At 37.8% G+C, this 10,791-nt stretch overlaps 2 protein-coding genes across 2 annotated transcripts; both read right to left on the minus strand.

Moving 5' to 3' along the window:
* Positions 1-498: 498 nt before the first annotated feature.
* Positions 499-3,142, minus strand: LOC115995628 (ras-related protein RABB1c-like). Its single transcript, XM_031234724.1, has 6 exons — positions 2,839-3,142; positions 2,195-2,334; positions 1,882-1,964; positions 1,446-1,650; positions 1,269-1,337; positions 499-836 (listed from the first exon to the last, which is right to left on the minus strand). The coding sequence occupies exons 1-6, from the start codon at positions 2,882-2,884 to the stop codon at positions 744-746; spliced, it is 636 nt and encodes a 211-aa protein (XP_031090584.1). The 5' UTR covers positions 2,885-3,142; the 3' UTR covers positions 499-743.
* A 5,503-nt stretch (positions 3,143-8,645) lies between these two features.
* LOC115997306 lies at positions 8,646-9,580 on the minus strand. The gene is made up of 3 exons (XM_031236842.1): positions 9,504-9,580; positions 9,318-9,396; positions 8,646-9,147 (listed from the first exon to the last, which is right to left on the minus strand). Exons 1-3 carry the CDS (start codon positions 9,507-9,509, stop codon positions 8,903-8,905), a joined length of 330 nt encoding a protein of 109 aa, XP_031092702.1. The 5' UTR covers positions 9,510-9,580; the 3' UTR covers positions 8,646-8,902.
* Positions 9,581-10,791: the final 1,211 nt, after the last annotated feature.

A 10,791-nucleotide genomic window follows, 5' to 3' on the forward strand; every position in this document is an offset into this window, starting at 1 on the left:
GTTAATGAATGCAGACTTCTCTCGTCTTTACGATTGTGGTGTAGACAAGCAGGATAGGGAAAGAGACAGATACTAGTAGACGAATAGACGATCCATATTGTTTTGCCCATCTTCAGCTTAAAGATCGTTATCATTCATAGACGGCCATACTGTCTACTGTTTAGAATTAACGGCTGAAATTTTCACCAGCCATTCTCCAATCACAATATCATATGCCCCTATAATTAGTGTATCTAAGTCTGAATTTGCAGGTCCTCCTCAGGGGATGTTGGTCCATTTAAGTGGCTGACGAAAACGGCACAAAATGGTCACCCCACGTGAAATGCAGACCATAAACCAAGATCTAATGCCCGGGCAGTGCCTGCAATCACACGCTATACAGTGAATGCATTGCATCATGCCATTAATCGATCAGCCCAAGCACCAGATTCAATGCTCCTATGTTCTATAACAGTATCATGTGCTAGTCATTATTCATACAACTGTGAAAAACTTGTAGAACGTTCAACACATCTCATGATTTATTTATTTATTTATTGAGAATGGTAGTAATTCTCGAAATAAGCAGGATTCTGGATTCAAGTTTAATTTGAAACACTCTATTCACATCCATAATGCTGGCTGTTGTATTACATTATACACCACGTATACATGTAAGCTTTTGAACAATTGAAAAACAAAGAACAATTAGTCACGAATTAACAATGAAACAAGCATTACTGAAAAGAAATTACGTCCCATTTTCAGCTGCAGCAACCCCCTCCTGGAGCAGGAGCTCCATCTCTTCCGATTGATGGCCCCGGGATGCCACCATAACCAACCTTTATCCCATAAGACTGCATAATAAAGAAACCAAAGTCCCAGCATTAGAGCCAGAGTTTTGTTTACTTGAAATGATGACATTAAAAATGACCTAAAATGGAACATTCCTTTGAGTGAGAGCTTAATTATGATACTAGAACATACATATAGGTTAAAGATGAGATTTCTATTGGTTACCAATTCCTGACACTTGTTAATGAAAAACATGACGAGAAAACTAAGAATAAGAAAGGAAAAGAGGGAAACTTTGGAAACCCCACCACACACCAATCCCTGACACTTATACTTTCTTCCCCTCCCTCAATAGATTTGGCAAGACCCAAACACAATGCAGCCACCAAAGTATCAGTACAAGTCAGTCACTTGCATATTGAATCAAAGCCGAAGTACTTCATTACTTAAATAAATAAAAGTTTGAGATATGCACATATTAAAGATAAGATTACCTCATTTGATACGTCAAAAACTCCCTCCTGTATTTTCTTATATATTGTTGAGGCGGTTCTGATAAATGCCTACCAAAAAAAAACCAAAAAGCATAAGCATCCAATCAATCTTTTAAAAAACGTAAGCAAATTCCTGACACCAGTCAAGAAGGCATCAGTGGCTGAGTGAAGATTCACCTCCTCCACATTCTGTGCTGTTTTAGCAGAGGCCTCCATAAATATTAAACCGTTTTCCTTGGCAAACTGCTCGCCTTCCTCTGTGCTAACAGCTCTTCTGTGAGCAAGATCACACTTGTTCCCTATCAACATTACTGTCATGTTTGCATTTGCATGCTGCCTTGCATCTTCCAACCAACTAGCAAGGTGATTAAAAGTTTCCCGCCTAAAGATATTTTAGAAAAATGAGAAACGAAATCAATACTCATCACTAGTACAGTAACAAGTTTATCAAAAAATAATTGTTAAGATGAATATACCAAAGGCTAATTACTGATTAGAGGTCAGACCTTTCTTAAAAGTTAAAAGTTTACAATATAAAATAAAATGTCACTAAAAAGCTAAACATATTCAGGAATAAGAAGAAAAGCTCAGATAATCCAGACAGTATCTATACCTTGTGATATCATAAACTAGTAATGCACCAGCAGCACCTCTGTAGTAAGACCTTGTAATAGATCTAAATGATTCTTGACCAGCCTGAAGCAACAGGTGATGGGTACAATCAGAATCAACTCATTTGCAACGGAATATTCAAAAATGGTAAAAGTATGTAGATAAGAACAATGGTAGAATTCAAAACATTTGCTGAAAGAATGTACTCCGTATTAGATTCCTTGTGACCAACATATGGCATTAGCCCTGAACCATCAGGAAGAAGCTGTTACAACTTACAAATGTCACATTTACTAGAAAAGGAAGAAACTAACCGTGTCCCAAATCTGTAGTTTAATTGGCTTGTTGTCAATCGTAATCATTCTAGCACCAAATTCGACACCAATGGTCAAATCATGAACAGGTTGAAAGCGTTTGTCAGTAAATTGCAAAAGAAGGCATGATTTCCCAACACCTGTGTAACAAAATATTCATTTCATGAATTATATTTCTTCAAACATTTCTGGCATAGAGGTCAATGCATATACAAAAATAACATCACTCGGAATACACCTATGAACACTTTAAGATATGGTTGCATTGAGAAACTAGCAGGCCTGGGGCTTGCAACCACCAGAACATGTAAATTTCGTAGCACATGGTTTACGTATGCATTATTGAGTTAAGAAAAATAACAATGCCAAGTTTTAGCTTCTATTTCAGCATACTAATCGGATCCATACTCGTATTAACAGAACTTTTTAGCCAGCTATGAAATAATTTCTCTGGTTAACGTAGCACAAGGCCTGAGATCTATAAACACTTAATGAATCCAAAACTAACAAAATTATAAGCAAATTTCACTCATAGTAAATTCAACATTCGATCCATACAGAAAACCGTCAATTCAGAAGTAAATTTGAAAATTCAAAGCAGACAGCGTAAAATGAAAAATAGCATATAAACGGAGGAAAGTTACCGGTGTCGCCGATGATGATGTACTTGAAGAGGTAGGCGTACGACATCGTTTAGCTCCGGCTTAGAGATCTGAATTGCGATGAATCAATGAAAATTTGTATCTGCGCTGGAATTCAAAATAATAATGAATGAAAACGATAATGATTGCGAAGACGTGTGAGAGAAATCAGGCCAGAGAGATTCTCTCTCTCTCTATCTTTTTTTTCCACAGGAAGAAAACGGAAAGGAAGCGAAAGAGAAGAGAAGATTTGCAAATTTGCAGAGCTTCCAGCGAGGCTTTCGAATATACGACACGAAATTACTGGCGTGTTCTGTTGGATACACGTTGAACTCCGCATAAAAAAAAAAATTAACCAAACAAAAAAAAACCCCCCGAAAAATACTTTATTTAATGGGCTTAACCCAGTTTCATGCAATTGGTAGTCCAAGCCCAAATTCAGATCCAGAGTCTTTCACAATCAATCCACAATGCTTCATGCGGCAATTTATATTGTGCACCACGATGCACAATGAATGCATTGTGCACCCCATACCAAAATGTTAGGATATGAGTTCCATGTATTCTAAGTAATCGTTCTGTGTATTTCGGGACAAAAATTTAAACCTGAGCACATGTTCCCCCGTGTTGATTAGTTCAACATCTAATTAATAATGTAAACCAGAACCTTCGTGTAACCGACCATTTTCATTATGAACTTAGAGCTACGTTTTGGTTCGAGTATAATACACGACCTCATATTACTCCCTTGTGGTGCCGACCTTAGTACCACAATGAGTGGGGGCTGGTAATGGACCCAGAAAGACTAAATTCCAAACATATACCAAACTTCAAACATAACATAAGAAAATGCCAAAACCAAACTTCAAAACAACATTAACGTCCATATGCCCTGCCGACCTCATGCTTAAACTGGTCAATCATGTTAATTTTAGGTCAAAACCAACCAATATTGGCAACTTTAGGCGATAGCCGACCATAGTACCATCATTCGACCTCGTAGTCATAATAGTAGCCGGCCACCATTGGTCCCGAACTCCCTATCCAACGCACTGAAAATCAAGAAGTCCATGATCCAATGTATGGTTAAGGGACGAAAAGTGAGACTAAATTGAGAAGCTCGGTTTAGCGAAAGCTTACGCTTGGAGTACCCTGAGTTGGCCTTGTATTACCCCTTGTGGTACTGATCTCATCATCAAGATGAAAGAACGTGAGAACGGTAGAATTTTTAACTGTGGTTTAAAACCTACCAAGCTCTAAGTGAATAATGGACTTAACTATCCGACTTGAACCCTATGAAACTAAGTCGAAGAGACAAAATTGACAGGCTCCAACCCTAGGTGTTGGAAAAGAAAGGCAACGTGAGACAAAGTGTAACATCATAGTGGTGAAATCATACAGATTATAACTCAACCTGGAGGGGACCACGGTTCTGATCCAATCAAAACATGGATCACCGATTGTTAAGACCCTGAACGAAGACTCTAAGAATAAAATGCCTACACCTTGTGGTCAGCAAGACCGACCTGATCTAAATAAGTATAATGAAAAATTTCAAGCAAAAACACAAAGGACTAATAGAAGATCAATTAAAAGCCCAAAGGGCACCAAGTAAGATGCTCGGCACAAACGGGGGCCGAGCTCCCAGAGTTCATACTCCAACAATATTTATGCCCGACACAAATGGGGTCGGGCTCCCGGGCTCCCGAGCATGGTTACTTCACTCTCACTGAGGAGTCTTCTCTGTCTCAGTTGTGTGTTGTTTCAAGGTGAACGTGATCGGTGCGGGCTCTATATATGACGGGACCGAGCTTAGGCACTTCGTCTGGCATAATGCCCAAGATTGTGGCGAGATAATCATATCACTGGCCTTGGTAAGGGCTTCCCAAACGTCGGTCTGCATTTTTCACTTACCACATAGGAAAACCTACTTACAATACGCTCGCACGAGCTCCTCCCATAGCTCGGCACCGAGTAATGACCCGAAGAAGGGTTCCCTGATCTCCGAAAACAAGGGTAGCCAACAACCCAGGCAACGCCACTACATCGTTGAGAAAGGGCAGAGAGACCTTGTAGTTTGTAACAGCCCTAGTGATCTTCTTCTCGGCTACTTCGACCTTCTATTCGAGCTCGCGGATCTTAGCCTCTCGCCAAGCAATGTGGCTATGTTTTGACTGGATATATCCTGTCCCACATGTAGTTGAACTCAATTAGGAAAATACTATATGTACTCTCACTTTATACTTTCAACTTTTATTCTCACACACAAAATCTTTATGTAGACACTTGTATTGGGACCCACATGAAAAAAATACCTTACCAGAGCTCGCCACATTAAGGAGTAAAATTGAGGGTGAGATTATGAAGTACATATTGTAGAAAAAAACTGTGTACTCCCATTTTATACTCTCAACTTTTACTCCACACACAAAATCTTTATGTAGACACTTGTATTGAGACCCACATGAAAAAAATATCTTATAAGAGCTCACCATTTCAGGGAGTAAAATTGAGGATGTAAGATTTGGAGTACATGTAGGAAAATACTATGTGTACTCCTACTTTATACTCATAAATTTTATTTACTACACACTAAAATCTTGATGTAGACACTTGTATTGACACTCACATGAAAAAATAGCTTATTAGAGCCACAACATCAGAAAGTAAAATTGAGGGTGTAAGATTTTGGAGTACATGTAGTAGGAAAGTACTATGTGTACTCCGCTTTATACTCCACACACAAAATCTTGATGTATACACTTGTATTATGACCCACAATGGCCATATTAATTTTAGGTTTATTGGACCACCTGAACAAAATCCGGCAGACCTACATGTGCTTGCAAAAGTTACTTGTACGTATATTCCATTCAATTTAGTATAATGTGCTTTAAAAATATCTAATACTTACCCTACCCATATGTTTTTTTATTACCAGAGCTATGTTTGTTGTACATCGCAAGGATCAGATTCATATGTATGTTCGGGACCAGCTCAATGTCCCCCATCCATATGGCATGGGATTCTACAAAACCAAAACATGCTTCTTGACATTAGTTGTGAGAGGCTGCTCGCCCTTTTCGCTAGCTTTCGTATGCTTAGTGGCAAGAAGATATTAGTAGGATGATCATTTCTGACCGCATCATTGAGCTGCGAGGACTCCCTAGTAGGGTTGTGTATGATGTGCAGGTAAGTATAATATTAAGGAGATTAATTATTTATTGGTTTGATTTAAAAATAGCGGCATTGAGCTGCGAGGACTCCCTAGTAGGGTTGTGCATGATGTGCATGTAAGTATAATATTAAGGAGATTGATTATTTTTTTGTTTGATTTAAGAATGTCAAAAAGCTCCATTGTTTGTGATACATATATACTAGGAATAAATGTGTGTGTAGAGTCAGTGCTAGAATTTGGTGGTGGGTTCTGTGCATATTTATGCTCTGATACCATCTCAACTAAAAGCTAACTAAAATCCTGCTCTGATACCAAATTGAAATTGAAGCATGTGCTCCATCCCAATGCTCTGATATCAACTTGTGCTCCATCCATATATATGCTGACATATAAACACCACTGCACATTTATGTTTATATTATATTTATGCTCTGATACCATCTCAACGAAAAGCTTTGTCAGATTCATACTCTGATACCAAATTGAAATTGAAGAATGCTCTGATACTAAATTGAAATTGAAGCATGTGCTCTTTTTTTTTCTTTGTATAAAAGTGACACTTGTTAAATGTGACATGATATATTGTGATTGATTGACATTATAAATGAAAATTAGGAGAATTCTGACTACTAAAAATGAACTCATCTATTATTCTAGATCCGCTGCTAAGGATCTACCTTGGAGGCAATGCTACATTGTACGCCTCGGAGGATCAAAGACTGCCAGTGAGGATCTCTCATCCAAAGGAACATTGTATTGTTACTGTGGCATTTTAGGGTTAGGAAGAAAAAGTTGTCAAGTCTGATCAAGTATCTGCTCCATGGTGTGAAAGCAATTTTTCTCCATCTGTCTTTGCATACTTTGGTTACCTAGCGTGTATGACAAATATTAGGTAGGCTCAAACTCATTTCCTTCTTTACTGTTCAAAGAAGAAGTCACTTTTTTTTAAGTGTATATGCACGTTTCGATGAGAAACAATATAGACATAGTAGATGTGTGTCTAACGATATATTAGCAGAATAAGATCTTCGAACAAGTCATAAATTGCACATTACTGCTTTCTAGTTTTTTTTTTTCAATTGTTAAAAAAAAATTTCGACGTGTCAACAGTCGACTCCACTGAGGCTCGAACACACCCCCTTCCATATGGGAGTGTAACCGGGTGCCACTAAACCACAAGGTCTTTGGCACAATGGAAAAAGTATTAAGTGAGGATTTTAGTTTAATAGTTTTGGGGGCAAAAAATAAATTTATACGGAGAACTGTCAATTGACTTAACTGCGGATAGCTTAGTTGGGAGAGCGTCAAGTTACGTGTTCGATCCAGTTTCACCGTATTTTTGCGTTTCCCAATTCTGCCCCTCCGCCTGACCAATTGGTAACCCTCGCAAACGCTCTCTGAACACATTCTATATGCCGAGCACGAGCATATCCATTTCCTACTTGTAATTCGTTGGTTCTCGAAATTTCTGAAAGCGATTATTGTCTTCGCGATGCAATTAAGGTGTTCGACGAAATTCTCAAGTGGGATATTCTATTCTCATCCTAAACCTTTTCATTTTCAATCCGCGGTAAAAGTTGGTACAATTGGATTGGTTTCTCCTTTTGAATCATGATTGGGGTTCGTAGAACGAGTGCACGGGTTTTGGAGGCAAGTGCATACAAAAACCTGGGAAGGTCCCAGCGAGAACTTGAAGAAAAAGGATGCTAAAATTGAAAGGAAGAGGAAAAACAAGAGCCCCCGGAAGAATGAAGTGTTTATCGGGATGCCGGACTCAATGGAATGGCTGGACACTCCCACCATGTCGATGCTGTTGGGACTGCTGTTGTTACGTAGCTCTTGGAATACTACTATAAGTTTGGAATACCCCCATTAATTGAAAAATTCATACCCTTATTAAATAAGAGTTTCATTTCTCTTCCTTATTTTTTCTCCAACTATTAATAATCATTCTCATTCTACCATACTACCAAATATGCAAAATACTTTCACCAAAACCCATTACCCTTACCAAGTATTTGATACCCATACCGATTCTGATTCTCATGTGTGAATCAAACACACCCTAATTTCTACGCCGATGCTCATGGCACGCCGTTTTTACGTATTAGATAATGCTCTCTTGTGAGGGCTTCTGATGTACCGAAAAAAAATAAAAAATCTAATTTCTACTCCTCTTCAAATTCTACTGAATACGTCTAAATTGCATGTGTAAGATACATATTAATTACAATATTTACAAATCTAATTTCAAATCATCTTCCAACTCCTATAGCTTTGAAATTAATTACAATATAGATTAATTTAACTCCTTTTATTTTTGAAATTTCGCAAATTAATTCATGATTTGTAAATACTAATTGGAACTCCTAAAAATAGGCATATTTGACCATTTAAAAAGTGTGATTGTTCAACAGTAATTACACATCCTCATCACAACCACAAAATCCTAATGAATCATATTTATGTTTTTTCAGCTTAATTTGAGCTTAAGTTTGAGCCTATATAACATTCGAGATGGCATGATTTGAGCCTGCAGTTAGAGTGGTCACCTTGTGTGGTCAATGTAAATAATCGTGCGAAAAAGAATAATAAAGTAAGTGGAGTATGAATACGCTAAACACGCTCGAGATTCGTATCCAATCAAAGCGTTTTCTAATAATCTTTTCTTCTTTAATTATATATAATCACCGTTGTTCCATTTGTTACTGTTTTGCATTACAAACTATTTGGCCAGTCCACTATCACTTAGTGTGCTAATCGATTCACTATCACATAGTGTGCTGATCGTTAGGACGGAATATTAATTTTCTGCTTATCGGCTAGCACACTTTTAGACGACAAAAAAAAAAAGAAGTAACAGGGGTAATACTCCTAATAGCTAATGAATTAATACATGTGGTACGGCACCACGTACTGGGAATAAGAAGGGTAGATATACCCATAATGTTGCACTTGGGCCGCCGGAGTCTCGGCCTTGTTTGCATTTTTGTCGCCGGCGGCGGCCCCAACGCTCACCAGCTCCGCCTTGCCCAAGCACTTCCTTAGCAGAGTGGCTAGCACCACCGCGTCCACCTGTCCCACCACCTCTAACTGGTTATTTTCCTTCCCCTTTATGGCTACAGACTCCACTCCTGAACATTAAAAAAAAACACAATTACTCTCGACTACATTGCTGTCAGTGGATGCAGTATTGACACTTTGTGCTTTAGTAAGTTAAGAAAATAGTTATGAACATATACTGCATTGTAACAAAGTCAGTAACACTAAAAAAAAAAAAAAAAAAAAAGTTCTTAGTTCTTACCTTGCTGACCGACGGCGATCTTCAAGGCTTTGGCACGAGACTTGTGATTGTTCATAGAAAGCTTAATGACCACCTTTTGCTGCAAAAACGAAACCCATCAAACATCGATCAAATTAAAGCTGCTAAGGTCACTAACCATCCTAACTAAATTAATTGGTTTGTTTTAATTTCTCGCAAATTACGTACCTTCATTTTCTGGGTTTTGCGTACTATGATGTTACAGAGAGAGAGAGAGTTGTGGTGTGGTGTTTGCTAAAGAATGAAGGATTTGAGAGGTATTTATAGACGATTAATTGATGGCGTTGGCCTGGTCGTGTGGTTTGTGAAAAAAGTTTCAAAAAGATGGATAGAAGTTAGAACAAAGAAGCATCGTCCTCTGGCTAGCCGCAATAATTGCACTGCCGCCGCAGCGTCATAAAGATTTGTACACACACGTAAACTTTTGGGACCCAAAGTTCTGGTCATCTTCAAGGCAATGGCATGGAAAGTGTCTCTGACTAGTTCATGGCCAAAAACTGTACCTAGACATTTATCTCAAAACTAATTTTATCAAACAATTTAAAGCATAATTAACTAGTTTAACAATTTTGATATAGGTTCAAAGATCAAATCCTCTTATTAAATTTTGTCAAGCACAAGGTGCTTAGATGACAGAGTAGTGACTCTCCCATACTCTGCCACTACTCTGTCATCTGAGCACAAGGTCGCTCTGAGATTGAACCAAAGTTCTCTCAAAATTCTTGAACTCACTTGAGCTACCCCATTACGCAAATTGTCCATTATTAATTATTATTCATCTATAGTGCATTTATTCTTTTCTTCTTTTTTTTTTTTGTTTTCTTTTTGTTTAATAATAGAAGGAAACTTCTTAACACATATGATAGACCTTTGTTTACTGGGCACAAGGAGCCCCTCATTTTGAAAGGTTGTTTTTACACCATTGTTGGTAAGACTCTTTCTTCCCAAACTTCACTCATGTGACCAACTAAGCTGTCCGTGCGGAAAGGAAACTCGTTAGTTATTACTATTCGAAGATGTACAATATTGAATAAATGTTACCCATGTGTAATAATCTGTAAATCACACAAAACATATATATACTACACCAGAAAGATATTGTTAACATGATCGATCCCAGGGTCGTTGGATGGTGCATTTATTATGATATATAGCCGAATTGAAGTCACGGGGCCAAAAATTAAAATGGTTAGCCGAAGATGAAGTCAAACCGACCATGTCTTCAAAATTCTTGGGTTGTTAACATATTTGTTAAGGAACTATGAATTTTAGAACTTAGAATGGAGGATGTAAGCATAAAGACTTGTAGTGCAATCTCTTTGTCTGCGTATAATTTGCATTTCGTGAACCAAAGGTATAAGTTATTGTTACACATCATAACTTAAAATAGTTACATAGATTTTTATTTGTTAGCAGCCGCAAAATGTATGATTCAAATTATTCGAAGCAAATGCAA

The sequence above is a fragment of the Ipomoea triloba genome, chromosome 11 (genome assembly GCF_003576645.1).
Source record: "Ipomoea triloba cultivar NCNSP0323 chromosome 11, ASM357664v1".
Lineage (NCBI taxonomy): Eukaryota > Viridiplantae > Streptophyta > Magnoliopsida > Solanales > Convolvulaceae > Ipomoea > Ipomoea triloba.

Coding starts and splice junctions, on each gene's coding strand:
- LOC115995628 (XM_031234724.1), bottom strand. CDS start 2,884: ATGTCGTACGCCTACCTCTTCAAGTACATCATCATCGGCGACACCG. Junction 2,335..2,838: donor CATCATCATCGGCGACACCG/GTAACTTTCCTC, acceptor TTTGTTACACAG/GTGTTGGGAAATCATGCCTT. Junction 1,965..2,194: donor AACTACAGATTTGGGACACG/GTTAGTTTCTTC, acceptor CTGTTGCTTCAG/GCTGGTCAAGAATCATTTAG.
- LOC115997306 (XM_031236842.1), bottom strand. Junction 9,148..9,317: donor GATCGCCGTCGGTCAGCAAG/GTAAGAACTAAG, acceptor TTTAATGTTCAG/GAGTGGAGTCTGTAGCCATA.